Source organism: Ursus arctos, unplaced genomic scaffold, assembly GCF_023065955.2.
Source record: "Ursus arctos isolate Adak ecotype North America unplaced genomic scaffold, UrsArc2.0 scaffold_29, whole genome shotgun sequence".
NCBI lineage: Eukaryota > Metazoa > Chordata > Mammalia > Carnivora > Ursidae > Ursus > Ursus arctos.
The window spans coordinates 29,259,708-29,280,296 of record NW_026622974.1 but is presented as its reverse complement, the minus strand read 5'-3'; the positions used below and the strand labels follow the sequence as shown (position 1 = coordinate 29,280,296).

Genomic DNA, 20,589 nt, shown 5'->3' with positions numbered 1-20,589 from the left:
TAATATTTCCCTTAATGAGTGCGTCTCAATAGATCTCTCTTTTTTTTTTTTTTTTTGGTTATTGTTGAGAACACCCCCATTCACCCCAAATACACCCATGGACCTTATTAAATTCAAGAAAACAGCCTAAAACGTTGGTCACATTGCCAAATTTGGCCAGATTAAAAAAAAAAAAATTGATGACAAAATGGCCTTCACTTTATTCTCCACTACTTTTTTTATATGTGCATTTTAAAATTTAACAAAAAAAATGACTTTTAAAATATATATTTTAAGTCTCAAAGTTAATTCAAAAGAAATGTATAATATTTCATTTGAAAATAATAGTTTCGCAGATATATGCATAATCCCTACATGAGTTGTAAATCTGTCATCAAAACCATCACATTTTAGTATTTTTAAAGGGGATTCAAGATAGATTTTTTTTCTGCATTATGCAACTGATTTAAAGACAGTACTTTTACATGTAAAAATAATTTACACTAAAAAACTCAAGCACAGAAATCTGATACTTTTATCAAAATAACGAGAACAAATGAGCAATGAAAAAATAGCAAAAGCCATTACAAAAAATAGTAAATTCCTATTTAAATTCCTGTGTTCACAGATTAAAAATGTTTATTAATTAACTATATCACACAGATTGTAGCATACTTTAAGCTATAATATAGAAAGGTAACATGGGATACTTGAAATTTAAGCTGCACTTACCAAAATAGTTTTAACCTGAGTCTTTGATGTCTTCAGAAATGTACTTGACAGTAAGGTATGATAAAGTATAATTATTATTTAGTAGTATAATTCAAGGTTATTTTTCTTTGAATTTCTCTTAATATTGCTTCTTAAATATTTGTGTAAAATTATAAATATTACATTTTGGGGGTTCTCTGAACACAAGGGAGTGTATGAATTAAAAAGCCATTACTTTTTCCACTATTCAAGCATATGAAGATGCCTTCTTGTTCAAAATGCCTTATATTTAATCATATTTTCATGTTTCAAGTCATTTTAGAACAAATGCAGGTCAAAAGATTATTAGAGATACTTGAATATTCCCATGAAATATGTCACATCCACTAAGGAATTTAATACAAGTTCACTAAAGAATATCAAATTAATCATTTCCTCCTATAAATATTTTCTTTTTATTTATTTTGTGTTTAGAAGTTGCAGTTTTAAGTACTATTAACAGAAAATACATAACAAAAGCTTCCTAACAAGTGAAAAAAATAATTATAAATGCTGGAAAAATTGGCCTCATTAACATATTTACAAACTTTTACTTAATACATACTCCATTGGAAATTAATTATATGACATTTATACAAGCATTAACATTTCCAGATCACTCTGAGTAGTGAACACTTCAGTTCTTTACTGTCTGTACCCAAAGTTCAAGGTCACTCAGTTTCTGAAGGCAATACTGACTAGCATCAGATATGGGTCAATCTGAGATGTTATTAACATATTGTTCTGTTCCTTCACCTAAAGATGTTTCTGTCGAATAAGTGTCCTTATGCTTCTTTTTGTCTTTGCTCTGATCTTCCTGAAGCTTCAGAATTATGTTTCGGATTTCTTCTCTTTTTGTTCTCATTCTTGGGGGAGGAAACCAGTTTGCCAAATTCATAGGTAGTTCAAAATTGAGAATTGGATTCTGGAAATAAAAATATTAAATGCACATTAGAAAATTATAATAAATATTTTAGTTTCAATCACAAAAGCATTCCTCAGTTAAAAATGAAAAATCAATAACTCATTTAATAAGTATTTACTTATTATCTATCTCATGCCAGATATTGTGCTAGGCACTGGAGATGAGACGGTTTTTGCCTAAAGATCTTATAGTCTGAATCAGGCAGGGGTCAGTGAACTACAGCTAGTGGGCCTCATTCTGCCCACTGTCTATATTTGTAAATAAAGCCTTATTGAAACACAGCCACGATACTCATTTACATTGTCTGTGGACACTCTAATGTCACAATAGCTGAACGGAGAGTAGACACAAAACTGTATGACCACAGAACCTAAAATATTTACTAGTTGGCCCTTTTACAAATGGTTTGCTGACCCTAGTCTAAATAGACAGATAACAATTAAAACAATGGACATGACAAATTTTAGGAGAGTAAAAGCAGAAAGTCCTATGAGAATCCATGCCTGGGGGCTTACCACAATTCTAAGAAGAAGTAATATTTAAGCTAAGACCTGAAGACTGAGTAGGAAAGTTCCAATAAAGAACAATAGAAGCAACTGGGAAGAATATCCCAGGTAAGGACATACGTATCAAGGCCTAGAGGCAGGCGAAAACATGACGCAATACAAGAAACTGAATGACATTCAGGTGGCTGATACATAGAATGCTAGAGTAAGAATGGTAGGAAATGAATGAAGCTAGAAACTCGGACAGAGGTTGGGTCACATAGGCCATGTGAAAGATTTTCATCTTTAGCCCAAGAGCAACAGGAGTACAGCAATTAGATTTCAGTTTCTGGAAAACAACTGTGAAAAATAAAAGGCAGCACGATTAGAGACTGGTGCAGCAATTCAGAATGGTGATACCAGTGTACTGGGCTTAGAAAGTGACAGCAGGAATAAAGAATTGAACGTATATAAAATTAAGTGACAGAATTCACAGGACTGAGCACTATACTGGTGATGGATGAAGAAGAGGAAGAAGTCAAGATAATTTTTTTGGGGGGCGCCTGGGTGGCACAGCGGTTGAGCGTCTGCCTTCGGCTCAGGGCGTGATCCCGGCGTTCTGGGATCGAGCCCCACATCAGGCTCTTCCGCTATGAGCCTGCTTCTTCCTCTCCCACTCCCCCTGCTTGTGTTCCCTCTCTCGCTGGCTGTCTCTATCTCTGTCGAATGAATAAATAAATAAAATCTTAAAAAAAAAAAAAAAGATAATTTTTTTTGAAGACAGCGGAGTTATTTTTTTATTTAAAGATTTTATTATTTGAGAGAGAGAGTGTGTGAGAGCACGAGCATGGGCAGTGGGGAGGCGCAGAGGGAGAAGCAAGCTCCCTGCTGAACAGGGAGCCTGACACGGGGCTCGATCCCAGGACCCCAGGATCACGACCTAAGCAGAAGGCAGACACTTAACTGACTGAGTCACCCAGGTGCCACAGGAGTCAAGATAATTATAAAAAATATCCAAGACAGGTATGGTATTATACCCGAGTCAAAGGAAGAAAGCATTATGAAGAAGAAATGTTCAACAGTGTCAAATGGTGCTGGTTGGTAACAATTTCAATATAAGGATGGTAGGTAGTTGGTTGGTAGTTGGTAACAATTTCAATCAAGGATGGGAGGTTGGTAACAATTTCAGTATAAGGATGAGAGTAAACCCAGAGTACAGAGATTTGAGAAACAAGCAGGACCTGTGGAAATAAAGACAGTGAATATAAATACTTCTCCATAAATATATCCATAAAGAGGCGGGAAGAGGGAGAGGCTTCTTAAGATGGGAAGAGCTAGTGGAGAGAGAGAGTTGATCAGAGTGATGAGAAAGAACTCAACAAACCTTGGATTTGATAAACTACAAATAGTCTTTTTATGCTTTAAAAATTCTCCAATTTGGGAGTTTCTGCTCCCTGAAAAAATTTTGAAATGTTTTTCAAACTCTTTAAAGTATTTCCTTATTGTGGTTTTTTACATTAATATAAGGTCAAATACAACTGACCCATGAACAATGTGGGGATTTGGGGAGCTGACCCTGTGAAGACTAAAATCCACATAGAACTTTTGATGCCTGAAAAACTTACCTAGTAATGGCCTACTATTGACCAGAATCCTTACCAATAACATAAACAGTCAATTAATACATATTTTTATGTTATATATAATATTATTGTATCTTATATAAAGTACGCTAGAGAAAATAAAATATTATGAAAATCACAAAGAAAGAAAATACATTTATAGTACTGTATTTATTTTAAAAAATCTACATAGAAGTGGACCCATGCAGTGCACATCTTTGTTGTCTAAGAAGTCACTATACACTATGTTATTATTTATTATATGAGATCCAACATACTGAAACCCACCTCAAAAAAGCTCTCTACATACTGTAACACATATACACCACAATCACTGAAGTTGTTTTGCTGGGGTACTTTTGGATTAGAGCCTTTCATAACATCTTTGGAAAAACTTCTTTTGCTTCCTTTTTTAACTTCCCATTCCACCTCTAAATACCTGCAATAAGGCACATATAGTAAGAATATACATACATAAATAAACACAGTCCCTCATTCCCACCAGAATACAAAGTACAAATAATGGTTTTGAACTTACTCTCTTAGAATTTTTACAACATTTGATCGAGAAGGGCCTCTAAGTGAGTCCATCAGCAGGATACAAGGTCTGCAGGGTGAAATGACCAAATGTTAATACTTTATAATGTTTTTGCTTTTAAAGATTATTTATTTATTTATTTATTTATTTATTTATTTATTTATTTGAGAGAGACAGAGTGTGAGAGCAGAGCACAAGCAGGGGGGAGGGTCAGAGGGAAAGGAAGAAGCAGACTCCTTGCTGAGAAGGGAGCCCAATGCAGGGCTCGACCCCAGGACCCTGGGATCATTACCTGAGCCAAAGGCAGATGCTTAACCACTTAACCCACTGAGCCACCCAGGTGCCCCAACACTTTACAATGTTAAAAAGGCATAAAAAGATGAACACTAACAACAGAATTTAAAATATTCAAAATTCCCTTGCCTCAGTAAAACTTGGGGGAAAAATAAATCTTATAGACACACATATACCCTAACACAATACCTAAATGTCGATGGTTGTATTAAATACCAAATTGTAGGGACGCCTGGGTGGCTCGGTCAGTTAAGCATGTGCCTTTAGCTCAGGTCATGATCCCAGGGTCCTGGGATCGAGTCCCACATTGGCTCCTTGCTCAGTGGGGAGCCTGCTTCTCCCTCTGTCTGCCAATCCCCCTGCTTGTGCTCTTTCTTGCTGACAAATAAATAAAATCTTTAAAAAACAAAAACAAAACAAATTGTAGAATATTAATTGAACCACATCTTATTACGAACGTATTTCACTAAAGTTCTACTGTTGGTTCCTTAAAAGAAAATAAAATCTGGTAAAAAGTCAAAATAATTCTGAAAATTTGAACATCCCCAGATTCCAAATTAGCAGAAGTGGGACCATACAAAGTAGAAAAAAATTCCATTTTTTTAAACTTATTTTTTAGTAATCTCTACACCCAAATCCACAACCCCAATATCAAGAGTCACACACACTCTCCTGACTGAGCCAGCTAGATGCCCTGAAATAATCCCATTTTTATTTTATTCATTTATTTTTTTAAAAGATATTATTTATTTATTCGACAGAGATGGAGACAGCCAGCGAGAGAGGGAACACAAGCAGGGGGAGTGGGAGGGGAAGAAGCAGGCTCATAGCGGAGGAGCCTGATGTGGGGCTCGATCCCATAATGCCGGGATCACGCCCTGAAGGCAGACGCTTAACCGCTGTGCCACCCAGGCGCCCCAATAATCCCATTTTTAACTAAAGCCTATTATAGATAACAAAACAGGTAACCATCATACAGAAGAATTAGTTTAGCGGGACCTGGCAGGCTTAGTCAGTACAGCATGCAACTCTTGATCTCAGGGCTGTGAGTTCAAGCCCCACATTTAGTGTAGAGATTACTTAAAAAAAAAAAAATTAGTCTAGAATCCAGTGTTTTTTGCAAGATTCTACTTCATATTCAAATAGAGAAATGATTATCCATTCTCCCCAACTTGAACCCTGGACACTGGGCATAACTGGGTTTTTCCTGTTCTTTATGACAGGTTTGTGACTTGTAAGGACTTGCTTAAATAAGAAGTGTCCAGTTATGTTTTATTCTATGAGGGTATGTAAATAAAATTTATCATGCAGTATACAAGATATAAAGTTAATGCTTACTGTTTACAGACAGTAGGCTTTAAATGCCACTGTCCTATTTCTGAATTGCAGTTGTCATCAGCAAGGAATCCATCATCACTGCTATCATCCTATAAAAGACAGCCTGTTAGTAGTGAAGGTACACAATCTAAATAATTAATAACCTCACAATATAGCACTATTGATGATAAAAATCTTTGTAGCAAATATGTAAATTTTTTTCTATTTAATAGTCATTAGACTTGAGAAAATGTGGTCACTCGATTCTAATTATCTAATGTCACAACACTGACATTTATTTTTATTTTTTAAAAACTTTATTTATTTGACAGAGAGGCAGCGAGAGAGGGAACACAAGCAGGGGGATTGGGAGAAGGAGAAGCAGGCTTCCCGCTGAGCAGGGAGCCTGATGAGGCGCTGGATCCCAGAACACTGGGATCACAACCCAAGCCGAAGGCAGACACTTAACGACTGAGCCACCCAGGAGCCCCACAACACTGACATTTTAATGAAAAGAAACTATGATCGGAAGGCTATGAAAAATTGTTACATCTATTTTCAATGTAAAAAAAATTTTTAAAGACTGAATATAGTCTCACTGATTCTTCTTCAAATATTACTGTTCTGATTTTAGGTATTTCTACAAAAACTTAGTTTGTTGGCTAAGACAACTGTTTCACAATAGGAACATGAATGACATATTTAGTATTCTTTTACATAGTTTTTTCAATCAGAAATATTTAAAGGGTTTTTGGAAACACCTCCTTGAGAGAACCGTATATGCACTTCACTTAAGAGAAGACAACTTAATGACACTGTGTCTTAATTTGTAGATTATCTTGAATATAAAACAAGGCTTTTCCTGTTCCTTAGAAAGCTTCTGGCAACCATATAAATGAAATAATCAACAACAGAAATAATAATAATACACAGTTTAGCTAGTTCATATAACTGTTACAACCAAAGGAGCATAAAAACAGTACTCATTATAAACCCTGAATGTAATCCATATACATGCCTATATAAGTTACAGAGAAAAACTGTTTTTTCTTAGACATACATTGTGCAGCAAGGGACATCACAAAAAAAGGTCAGAGATTAAAGAAATGGAATGCTGTAAGGTTCTTATAAACTTTTCTTTTAATATAAAGCTCTCTTTAACTGAAGTCAAAATATTTTTAAAAATGTATTTTATTCTTGGTTTAAGTAAAATTTATTATAGCAAATGGAACTCTAAGAAAATATGAGAATTTACCTATGTTAGTTTTAACTAAATATTATATGCTCCTGCCATGATATAGAAGAAAAGAATCACTGAAATGTGGAAAAATAATAATTTTGCTGTGCTCAAGCACCACGTAAACATCTACATTTGCCTCCTGAATAAGTTAGAGCAAAGGTTAAGTATGACCCATAAATGCTTTAACAGAGGAAGAGAAAGGGTTAGTGGGGGTAGCGGATGGGTTTAGGTAGGAGAATCAATTTTGTATTAAAACTTTTCTGAGGTAGGTAATGTTAGTTTAGTCCACAACGGCAAAAACTACAAAAAAACCCTAAAAGAAAAAAAACAACAACACTATACATTTATCTTGGGAACTTCTGAATTAAAAACTTAGGTTTGTGCTTTGAGATGAGACCCAACTTCAGAAGGCACGAGTTACTAGTAGAAGGAAATGCTTATAGGACTCCAAAGAAAAACTTAATTAGATTAAATATTGGAGATTTTTGCCAGCATTAGGTTTTACCTGGTTATCTTGATCTTCTGAGAAGTCGATGAGTTCATCTTCAAGCATTTTGCTACCTTCAGTTGATTCATCACTATAATTTAGTCTAATTTTGCTTAAGCCATCTACATCAATAAGAAACATTATATAATTTAAAAAAGGGCATCCACATAACTTATAGTATATGATGTTAAAATTACTGCTAGTAATTAATTATATAATAATTATGGATATAAAATCTGCATTAACATGTAATTTCACAAATATAACTTACTTCTAATAAAAACCTGGATTCGATATCAATTACAAAGTTGCTTCTACAACTCAGACCCTAAAATTCATTAAAATTTAAAACTAGCTATCAATTATATTATAAATATATGTATAGTTACATAGATATAGACATATACATGTATGTATATTAAAACATTTTTGTGCTAGGTATGCTAGTTACCTTTAGTAACAGAGGCTACAATAGTCTAAAAATAACCTAATGTCCAATAATAGGAATAGTTAGCTAATCAAAGAACATAAAATATTACACATTTTTAAAATTAAAATTATAAAACTGTGAAAAATTATATAATACAGATTAAAAAATAAACATGATTAAGTTAAACAGGCTTGCTTTGGACAAATAAAAAGAAAAATACAAAAATGAAAATAATCACGATGTTAAGATAGTACCTATGGATGAGTTCTCCAACTCTGTATATTTTTCCTTCTTTTTCTTAAATTTATTTTTTATTATTATTCAGAGAGAGAGTAGAATGGAGGGGGAGAGAAAGAGGGAGAGAGAGAATCTTAAGCAGGCTCCATGCCCTGAGCAGAGCCCGACACGGGGCTCGATCTCATGACCCTGAGACCACGACCCAAGCCAAAATCAAGAGTCGGACGCTTAACTGACCGAGCTACCAAGGCATCCCTGTATATTTTTCCTTCATGTTTTGTTATATTCACGGACTTTTCAATAAAATAAAATAACCAAGCCAAATTTAGATGCTGGTAGTATGAAATGACTCATAAGAAAAATCTGAAATTGATACTTTTAAAGGTCAGTTTAGAAAATCTAAATCCTTAGAAATAAAATGTTTTGCTGGAAGACGCTAATCACACATGATGTTTCAAAGAAATATAAGGTTTACATGAAAATAACGAAAACTGAGGGACTTTAATACCAAATTTAGTAAACTGTTTATTAAAGAGTATACCTTTTCCACTTAAAAAAGTATGACTTTAAGGTATTTTAGACAGGATAAAGTTTATTTTTGTATAAGTTATTAAAGGGGAATTAAAAATATTAATATAAGCAAGATGGGGTGGGAAGACAGCAAAATAAAATATGCTCCTGAAAAGAAAGATGTCTGTCTGTCTCTCTAAATATTGTGCCTGGAAACATACAATATAAAATATATAATAAAGCACTATGGTAAATCCTTTTAAGTGAAAAATAGCCTTTTCAATTTTTTTTAAAAAGTCTGTATTTTTATGTTTGTTTGAAGCTAAAATACCTGTATTTGAATAAAATCTGTCCAAGTCCTCAGGCAATTCAGAATCCACTATAATTAAGTTATTTAGCAGCCAATTATTCATATCTACAGAAGCTGTGTAATATAAATATAAACCTTACACAAATTAAATATATGTGCATTTCAAAAATGGGAGAAAAATAATTTAAATAGTGTAGTCAATTCTTTCATTCAGTAAACAAATGTCCTGGTGTACAGTGAGAGATGATAACTCAATTGTTCTTTTAATCAGTTCCAGTTTCTAAGAGCTTCTCATACAGTGAGATCCTGTGAAGATGCCAAGTGAGATCCTGTGAAGATGCCAAGTGTGATTCTAGAGTTTAAAACATATACATTTTTCATGTACCATAGCAAGACAACTATTTCATATGGTGCTCAACTGAAAAACTAGCAAATGAAAGTCCTGATACCACACATTATTTTCCTACAGTTGGCCTTAACCTAATCCTATGGTAAGATACAATCCCCACTTATTTACCACATCAGGAGTCAACACTTGTGACTCTAGGCGTTCGATAGTTAAAACTATATTAAAACTATCTAAAATGCCTTGCTTAAGGGCACCTCGCTAGCTCAGTCAGTGGAGCGTGCAACTCTTAATCTTGGGGTTGTAAATTTGGGCTCCATGTTAGGTGTGGAGATTACTTTAAAAAAAAAAAATAAAAATAAAATAAAATGAAATAAAATAAAATATGCTTCGTTTAAATCCTGTCAATTATATTCCCAGGCAAAACAGAAATCAACTACTGAGATATTAATCATCATCACAGAAATTTTTATAAGCTCTTACCCTAATTTTTAATATGCCATCATTTTATATAGGACAGACTACTTAACCAACTTCTCTGAGGTAGTTAGTAAAAGCACCTCTAGAAAGCACTCTTACTTAATGTGCTTCTGGGTGAGTGATCTCTTGGAAACATCTGATGAAAGCACAGAAATACAGACTCAACTAGAGCACTACTTTTCAAACTGTGGGACACTAACATCATTGGATTAAGACAAGCATCAAAAAGAACAGAAAATATCGATGTATCACACCCAGTAAAGGTAAATTAATTTCCCTTAAGGAAGACAGAGTTGATATGGTTGCACACAAACTAAAAACCTAAAAACAAAACAGAAACAGATATACAAAGTATAGTTAAAAAAAAAAAGGATAAACATATACTAAAAAGCAAACTTCGTAAAACAGAGGATTCTTTACTTTGATCTCCACTAGGATTTGTGAGGATTATTTACTTCAATTTAACTGGATACTACTTAACTAGAACATTAATTTGAAGGAGAGGGCCCCTAGAAGTTTCTGGGGTTTGTGTATATGAGGTTGTAGGCTTTGTCACATTGCTTTAGGTCATGAACTTTAATTCATTTTTAATTTGAATTCACATTATAGTGTGAGATTACTGATCAAAGGGAAACTTTAAAGAAAACAGTTCTATGGAAGTATAACTCACATATCATATAATTCACCCATTTAAAGTGTACAATTCAGTTGTTTTTCTATATTTGCACATATGTGCAACTATCATCAGAGTAAATTTCATTTTTTAATTATTATATTTTTAAATATTTATTTATTTGAGAGACAGGGAGAGGGGCAAAGGTAGAGGGAGAGACAGTCTTCAGTAGACTCCGCACTGAGCATGGAGTCTGATGCCAGGCTCAATCTTACGACCCTGAGATTACAACCTGAGCTGAAACCGAAAGTCAGACACTTAGCCAACTATTCCACCCAGGCGCCCTCATCAGAGCAAATTTTAAAACCTCAGGAGGAAACCCTGTACCATTCAGATATCATCCTCCCTCCCCCATACTCCTATCTGCCACACCACACTAGCCCTAAGCAGCCACTAACGTATTCCATAGATTTTCCTGTTTGGGAGATTTCATACAAATGGAATTGTGAAATATATGGTTTTTTGTGACCACTTTCAAAATATTTTCAAGACTCATCAATGCTGTAGCATGTATCAGTATTCCATTTCTTTTTATGATCTAATAATATTCCACTGGATAGGCAGATCACTAATTGATTATCCATTTGTCAGCTGATGAACATTTGGGTTGCTTCTACATTTTGGCTACTACAATGCTACATACAATGAACATTCATGTAGCATGTATCAGTATTCCATTTCTTTTTATGATCTAATAATATTCCACTGGATAGGCAGATCACTAATTGATTATCCATTTGTCAGCTGATGAACATTTGGGTTGCTTCTACATTTTGGCTACTACAATGCTACATACAATGAACATTCATGCCCAAGTTTTTGTGTGTTTTTATTTCTCTTGGACATATATGTAGGAGTGGGTCATATTGTAACTCTACATTTAATTTTTTGAGGAACTATCAAACTGTCTTCCAAAGAAAGCAACTGCACCATTTTACATTCCCACTAATAATATATGAGGGTTCTGATTTCTCCACATCCTCACCAATACATGCTAGTATCTGACTTTTTGATCGTAGCCATGCTGGTGTGATATGAAGTATCTCACTGTGGTTTTGATTTACATTTCCCTTACGTCTAATGATGTCCATCATCTTTTCATGTGCTAACTGGCAAGACTTTGTTTTCAAGGGAATGAGAAAAAATTCATACTGCCTTGAAGGCTTAGTCTTCAGAGTGCCAAAATGGTAATTAATCTTTAATATGACTATTCACTGCCTCGTATTTTTTTTCTACTCAAGTACTAAAATACTAAAACTGAAAATACCGGCAGCACTTGCTGATTACCCACTTTGTCTATGTTCATTCCATTTCCTGCATAATGACATAAATAGGCTAAAAAGTGAGTTAGAAAAGTAGTATTTATCTGTTACATGTACTTTTTTTTGCTGTAACTGCTAAATTTCCCCCTTCTGCCGCTTATCTTATACCTCCCGAAGGGCACAAAGCTCATCACTCTAGGGCTAATGTCAGATTTATTCAGCAAGTATGTCAAACAAATAAAAAATACTTTTATAAAACTCAACAACAGCTTTCTGAGCTACTAAAATAAGGTGGTAAAAGTACCAAGACTATGTTCAGCATTCTTCATTTTCTTTTAAGATTTTATTTATTCATTTTAGAGAGAGGAGGCGTGAGCAGGGAGGGGCACAGGGAGGAAGAATCTGAAGCTGACTCCACACTGAGTACGGAAGCTGACGTGGGGCTCGAACCCACAACCACAAGACCATGACTTGAGCCTAACGAGGACTCAAATGATTAACCAACTGAGCCACCAAGGTGTGCCAGCATTCTTAATTTTGGTAGGTTCTTTCTGAATTTACATAATTTCTTCTATGCCTTATTCTGACTTTTTTCCACCAAAGCAATGTGTTAGATTTATTCACAGCTTAATAAGCAAGGCACATGTCATAGCATATTATGGATTTTATGAAGTAGATTATTTTACTTTTGGGATGGAGAGAAAATTACACAATTGATTTGATATGAATTTAAGTACTGGAAGAAAAACTAGATATTCTCTAATAAGTACTAGAAATATGGAACTGATTCAAGGGAAAAAATTCAATTCATCAGAACTGAACAGAAATAAAAAAGCAGAGGTTGAACTAGCGCCCTTCTTCCCACTGAAACATGAAAGAGAGTGCAGAATAAAGAACTAACCTTTCATCTGAATGTCAACTATTTTGGGGGAAAAGCCTTTAATTTCTGACTCTATTTGATCTCTTTTTGCCCATCTGTAAATTGAGAAGAATGAACTAATGTGCCTTAAAGATCTAAGACTGTCCAACTACTGTTTGTGCCAAATACAGTAAACTGCCTATGAAATAAGAATAAATCCCAGTTGCTATAAATGAAAAATGTAGACCTTGTACTACAATTTTAAAACCTTCTTTGGGTTGTAGAAAGGCACAAGGGAATTTTTTGGAGTGATGGAAAAGTTCTAAATCTTGATTACTGTACTGTAGGGATTACACGACTGTACACATTTACCAAAGCTCACTGAGCTATACTTATAAAATAGGTGAATGTTACTGTAAATAAGTCATATCTCAATAAATCTGACTTTAAAAAAAAAGTGTGCTCTGATATCTTAATCCTATGTATAAATATCCAATTTATTCTGAATTCCTTGATTCTTTCAAAACATTCAGAAACATACCTGTATGGTGCATAGAACTTAAATATTCATTCTGTAGGCCATTTTCACTTTTAGTCCTATCAACAACTTTCTGGCATGTAGATTCTCCTTTATTCAAGTCTTCATTTTCACTTGCAGTATGATTTATTTTTTTCAGACTACATTTCACACTGCCTATGTTTCTCCGATAATGAGGGTCACTTTCTTCCTGTTCAGCACTTGAATCAATTCCAGCTACACAATGTTTTCTGTTAAGCATCTTCTTAATTACAGGCTTGGCAGAAGAGTTTTGTGAACAACTGTCCATTTCACTGGCTGAAGGAGAAGAAATACAACTGTCCTCTACAGTTGAACATTTTTGCATGACTGTATTTTCATGGTAATGAGGATTAGGTTCATACTTTGGTTTTTCCAAACCAGGGAAACAAACAACAGCCAAAAACCAGTGTGCACTGTAAAAAACAAATGAAACTACTGAATATATTATGAGAGTTTATTATATTTGGCAATAGATATCAGCTAAAATATTTTTTCTAAAGCTTCTGTCCAACAAATTTATTAAAAACACCCAATTTTTTCAATTCTCAAATGAATCCACTTGTTTATATGATCACTAATATATAATGTCTATTCAAAAACAACGTATTTTTTTTTAGAATTATGTAGCCTGCATTCACTTTTGCAAGGAAATCTTTGAACCTTTATTGCTTTTTGAATGAAAAATTCATTCTTATTTTTAGTCAATTTAAGAAAATATAAATTAGATCACTGTAATTCAGCATTCCCATTTACCTTCCCCTTAACCTATTTATGTCGAAGGACAGAAAACTAGCCTCAAGATTAAAATGTTTTCAGAAGTCTAAATAAATTGTATAATTTTGAACATTTTCTAAATATTGCACAGATATAGCTTTTAAAAAACTTTTACCCTCTGTCTGTTTTTCTTAAGAATAAGGTTAGGCATTGCTTAATGTTGAAAATATTAAATAATTCTGTCTTATGCTTACTGAGATATATATACATTAAAATGAAATAACATATCTATTTTAAGCATTATTACAAAATTTCAGTATTAGTAGAGTTCCAGCTATCAGGTGGGTGCTTCTGATATAGCTAAATTCAGGTATCACAGTTTCCAGTAACAGGTTAGAATACATGAATAAAAAGCTGTACAACTAACACTGGCTTATGTTCATTAGTCTAGTGAGGAATTTTATTAGGGGCTTACTACTTCCTAGACAATGTTATATGCTAGGACACAATGAACAGGCTATAGATGTCAGAGAACTTATTAGCTGAGTACAGTGTTTGTCATATAATAATAGGGTATTCAATAGATGTTTGAGGAGTGAAAAAATGCATTATCTTGACATGAACAAAAGTTATTCTATATTCTCACTTTTACAAAATGTTAAATTCCTCCAAGGTAATATGAAGAAACAGTAATTGTCTCTTCATCAGATAGCATAAATACAAGGGTGAATACTCAGTATTTTAAAGGCCAGATGGAGGAATGCTTCTCTTCTGTTCTTTATTAACCCTCACTATCTTATGGACTTAGGTCAGGCTTGGTCAGCAGAAAGAGCAATACACCATCTTTCTCACTTTATTCCAAGATTTGGCTGACTGTAAGTCACAGCTCAACGTCAGGAAAGTTAAATGTGAAAAAACACGTTTTAAAAACTGATTAAAATGGTATAATATAGTTCTCAACCCAAAGGTATAACCTAAGTCTATCACAGTTTTTAACATTTCTTAGCTATGACAAACATACAAAAGGCATAAATTTTTTGTTATACACCTAAAAACTAAGAAAAATTCTTTCTTTACCTAGCTGAAAGGAGAAACTTGAATCAGATACATCTGAGGTTATTTTCAACCCCTAAGAGACAGGATTTTGCTTTTATGATCCCTTTAAATAGCAGCTAACACTGACCTTAAACCACCAGTGGGAGAAGAGGCTAAAACAAGTAATTTCACTTAAGATCGATTGGATCTAAATGTTGACATTTTTTCCTTATCAATTTTTAACAAATAGCTTATAAACTTTAAAGTTTAAGAAACTACCACTATCAAGAGAATTAAAAATGAAACAGCAAAAACACAGCAGCCTATCTAAAATAATTAGTGAATAGAACTATTTGTGGCTTTAGCTCTTCAAAAAAAAAAAAAAAAACAAAATGAGCCCTCAGGATGTGGAGGCTGTTCTTCCACCTACTAAGGGCATATTTCGGTTGCAGAATCCTTTACTGACTCTACATCTTTGTTCATTCTCTATCACCAAGGTAACTAGAAGCATTAATCATAGCTTCAATCTACTGCAGATACACTAAGACGAATGTGCCTCTACTGCTAAGTGTGTACCTTACATTCTTATAATTCATTTCTGACGAATAGCTCTCTATGTATACCTTTCCTTTCACCTAAGTGGGCAGCTCACATGTTACTCTTTATGACAAATTACTGTCAAGAAACCTTATTTTTGAGGATAAAGAAGAAATTAAGAATTAGTTTCAAACTTGGTTTTAAGTTACGACACTATGTTTGACTTAAATATATAGCTCTCAAGAAGCTGGGCTTTATAGCTATAACCAGTGTTTTGACCTAGCCTACCTATGTTTGGCTGGGCTCAATAGAGAGCACAGGTCTTACAATTAACATAGGATTTTAAATAAACAGAACCTGATTAAATCTGTTTTTCATAGTAAGAAAAAAAAGAGCACATTCAGAAGCTAGCCTGGCATAGCTAGGCTTATTTGACATAAACAATCTTATAGAATACCAACCCCAGACAAACTTACTCTGCAACCATGATAAATTGAGACAAAGCAAGGACATTTCTCAATTTGTCTAAATAGAGAGAAACAAAGTCACAATGCAACCAAAAAAAAGGCCAAATATTCCCTTTTGTTAAATGGGTAAATGCTACTTCTTTACCCAAGCAAACAACTGCTTCCTTACCTCTTCCCCCAATGACCAAAGCCCAAATACTATTTATAGGCACTTTTTTTTTTTAAAGATTTTATTTATTTGACAGAGAGAGAGACAGCCAGCGAGAGAGGGAACGCAAGCAGGGGGAGTGGGAGAGGAAGAAGCAGGCTCCCAGCGGAGGAGCCCGACGTGGGGCTCGATCCCAGGACTCTGGGATCCTGCCCTGAGCCGAAGGCAGACGCTTAACGAATGAGCCACCCCGGTGCCCCTATAGGCACTTTTAAACACACTTTTACTGAGAGGCTCCATGGTTGCCCATGGTGTGTGTTCTCCCTTGATGCAAGTAATAAACCCAAGTTGTCCAATTACAGGTGTATTCCTGGGCGTTTTTGGCTGGAAGGCATAGGAGAACAGAAAAATGAAATATAAAATCTGTCAAGTCTAAGTTGTATAATAATACTATCCTACATATAAATGCCTCTCTTGTCTCTGTGGGAGAACACAAATATTTAACCACCTCCATTTACCTAGAAAATAGCTCAGAGTAGTCAGCATGGTTTTCAATTTGAGTACGTGATATAAATCTAGCCATCTTTTCTTCCTTTGGTTAAGAGTGGAAGTGTTTTCTAAAGATTCAAAATCTATGTGACCTAGTCATTGTTCTGCATAAAGAAGTCTGTTCTCTAGGATGTTTGGTAGACCACAGTACCACTTTTTAAAAATGACATTATTCTACACTGATGAGTAGAACAAATTAGAAAGATCTCTTGCTAGTGTTCATAAAATTCAATATCTTACAAATTTACTAAAAACCTGTATTAATTTCATAAAATAAGCAGCATATAGACATATACAACATATTTCAGAAAGAACTTTAAAAATGAATTCTTCAACTTATAAACACGTTTTCTAAAAACAGTCTTCACATTTACATAAAGAAAATTATTACTCACGCTTCATTAAGGGGTACAAAAATAAAATCCTTCTCAAAAATATCTACATGCCGGGTCCATGTTTTTACTCTCCCATGTCGCTTTTGCTGTATTCTATAAGACAAGAGATTAACTATCACTTTCTGTAATGTTTCTAGTGCTTCAGCTTATATGTGGCCATTTAAATTATGATGACTAAGATGCTAACAAATAAAACAGTTGTATAAGATGATTTAACAAGTCAGGGAAAGAAAAGAGAGCATATCAGATGGAGGCAGGAAGGTGTGGAACTGCCCATGACTGGATCTGCAAGAAGGAATTATTTAATTCCTGCTACTATTTACTAGGTGAACCAGTGCTACTATTTTTATTACTGCATATTAACAACCATACTGAGAAATGTATCAGACCATGACCTATAATGACTGAGGAGAAGAGAGCACAAAAAATGAGCATTACAAAAGATGAAATAAAATAGATTATGAACACTGGTCAAACCAATCACTATCATCAACTCTAAGTGTAAAATTAGGAATCACTGAAACGGTATAAAATATTATTTATGTTATACACAACAGCTATCAATTCAAGACAATTGACAGCCCTCATGGCATTCTGTATACATCTTTTGACCAAGTATCAGCGCAAAAAAGGGCTGGATATAATCACTATACAGAGAGGAATTATAAACAAACTGATTGAAGCCTGATATGTAGAACACTAGTATCTCCTCAACTTGTTGGAGCAGAATTATCCTAAGAACTTATTAAAAATACAGATTCACAGGTTCCTCTCAAGTATTAGGAATGGAACATCTAGGGTAAAATAGAGCAATCTGTACTTCATAAGTATCCAAGTAATTTTTTTCTTTTAATTATCAGGTGTATTGGGGGAATACTGATTTAGATATTGGACCAAAAACCTTTATGAATTCTAGGTATTCCTGAGGCTTTGGAGTATTATGAATTATATTAATTTTGCTGACAACAGAATTAAAAGATTTTACCTCAATACAAGTACTTTTTTTAAAATTAAACTTAAGTGACTTACTACATCTGTTAAATATTTTCAGAGCTTGACTTACGAGAGATTAGTTGTTTCATGAAGATTTCTTCTTTCTCTCTGATTAAGGCGTTTATAGAAAAAAGAACTGAATATATGAATTCGGTCAGCTTCTTCTTTCTTCAGTTTTTCAAGCACCAAATATCTATTTTATTAAAAAAAATCCAAATATAATGAATTTACAGTTTACTTTATACTAAAAACAGTGATCAAATATCTATTTAGCCAACACCCACCTTTCTTTTTTTTTTTTTTTAATATTTTATTTATTTATTTGACAGAGATAGACAGCCAGTCAGAGAGGGAACACAAGTAGGGGCAGTGGGAGAGGAAGAAGCAGGCTCCCAGCAGAGGAGCCTGACGTGGGGCTCCATCCCAGACCGCCGGGATCACGCCCTGAGCCGAAGGCAGACGCTTAACGACTGCGCCACCCAGGAGCCCCAACACCCACCTTTCTTACAACTGACTTTATTAGCAAAATTTACTTCATATTCTAGGCAATGGTAACTACTAAATTGTTTTCAATGAATGAAAAGTGATGTCTGAGAGTAAAACTATGATTTGCAAGACCTGATCTTGAAGACTCAAACAAATAAAATTAAAAAATGAAGGAGAAATAATGACCACCACACAAATACAGAGAATTATAAGAGAATATTATAAAAAATTGTATGTCAACAAATCGGACAACCTAGAAGAAATGGGTAACTCCTAGGAATATATAACCTTCCAAACTGAAGCAAGAAGAAATAGAAAATTAGAACAGACTGATTACCAGGAATAAAATTGAATCAGTAATTAAAAAACTCCCAACAAACAAACATCTCGGACTGGATGGCTTCACTGGTGAATTCTTCTAAAACTTTAAAGAGAAGTTAGTAACTGTTCTACTCAAACTATTCCAAAAAACAGAAGAGAAAGTAAAGCTTCCAATTCATTCTACAAGGCCAACATTACCCTGATACCAAAAACAGATAAAAATACCACAAAAAAAAAGAGAACTACAGGGCAATATCTCTGATGAACATAGATGCAAAAGTCCTCAACAAAATATTTGCAAACCAAATCCAACGACACATTAAAAAAAAATCACTCATCATGATTAATCTGGATTTATTCCTGGGATGCAAGTGTGGTTTATTATTCACAAATCAATCAACATGATACATCACATTAACAAGGGAAAGGATAAAAACCAGATAATCATGTCAATAGATGCAGAAAAAGCACAGGACAAAATACAACACCCATTCATGGTAAAAACTCTCAACAAAGTAAGTTTAGAGGGAACATACCTCAACATAATAAAAGCCATATACGAAAAACCCACAGTTAACATATTCAATGGTGAAAAACAACTTATCCTCTAAGATCAGGAACAGAACAAGGATGTTCACTCTCAAAACTTTTATTTAATATAGTACTAGAAGTCCTACACACAGCAATCAGATAAGAAAAAGAATTAAAAAGCAGCCACATTAGTAAGGAAGAAGTAAAACTTTCACTATTTGCAGATGACATGATACTATATACAGGAAACTCTAAAGATGCCACCAGAAAGGGGCACCTCAGTGGTTCAAGTTGGTTAAGTGTCCAACTTTTGATTTTGGCTCAGGGTCATGACACTGAGCCCACATCAGGCTCTGAGCTGGGCAAGGAGAATGCTTAAGATTCTCTCTCTCTCCCTTTGGCTCCCCCTTTCTCCCTCCATCCCTAAACAAAAAACTAATAGAACTGACAAATGAATTCAGTAAAGTCACAGGAACGAATTTAACCTACAGAAATCTGTTGATTATACACAAATAATGATGTAGGAGAAAGAAAAATTAGTAAAATACCTAGAATATCTTTAAGCATAGAAATGAAAGATGCATACTCTGAAAGCTATATAACTAATGTAAGAACTGAAGATGATGCAAACAAATGGAAAGATATTCCATGCTCATGGATGGGGATAACCAATACTGTTAAAATGTCTATACTACCCAAAGCAATCTACAATTTAATACAATCCCTATCAAAATACAGACATCTTTTACAGAACTAGAACTATTTATAACACTAAAATTTGTATGGAACCACAAAAGACCCAGAATAGCAATCCTGAGAAAGAAGAACAAAGCTGGAGGTAATACAATTTCAAATTCAAGAAATACTACAAATTGGTAGTAGTCAAAACAGTATGGCACCAGCACATAAATGAACACACAGATCAATGGAACAGAATAGAGAGCCCAGAAATAAACCCACACTTGTAATGGTCAATTAATCTACAATCAAGGAAGCAAGAATATACAATGGGGGAAAGAGTCTTTTCAACAAATGATGTAAGGAAAACTGGATGTCTACATGCAAAAGTATAAAACTGGACCACTTCCTTATACCATACACAAAAATAAA

General features: G+C 34.2%; 1 protein-coding gene across 16 annotated transcripts in view; it reads right to left on the bottom strand.

Annotated features, from left to right (window-relative positions):
- Nucleotides 1-1,121: 1,121 nt before the first annotated feature.
- SENP6 (SUMO specific peptidase 6) overlaps nt 1,122-20,589 on the bottom strand; it is a 116,939-nt gene continuing 97,471 nt past the window's right edge. For all 16 annotated transcript variants that reach the window (XM_026507055.4, XM_026507059.4, XM_026507063.4 and 13 more), the window contains 8 exons: nt 18,212-18,334; nt 17,149-17,241; nt 13,286-13,716; nt 7,656-7,759; nt 5,932-6,020; nt 4,300-4,368; nt 4,050-4,200; nt 1,122-1,654 (listed from right to left, as the gene is read on the bottom strand). In XM_026507055.4, coding sequence (XP_026362840.2) covers nt 1,445-1,654; nt 4,050-4,200; nt 4,300-4,368; nt 5,932-6,020; nt 7,656-7,759; nt 13,286-13,716; nt 17,149-17,241; nt 18,212-18,334 — 1,270 coding nt within the window. In that variant the 3' untranslated portion in view covers nt 1,122-1,444. The remainder of the gene's footprint in view (nt 1,655-4,049; nt 4,201-4,299; nt 4,369-5,931; nt 6,021-7,655; nt 7,760-13,285; nt 13,717-17,148; nt 17,242-18,211; nt 18,335-20,589) is intronic.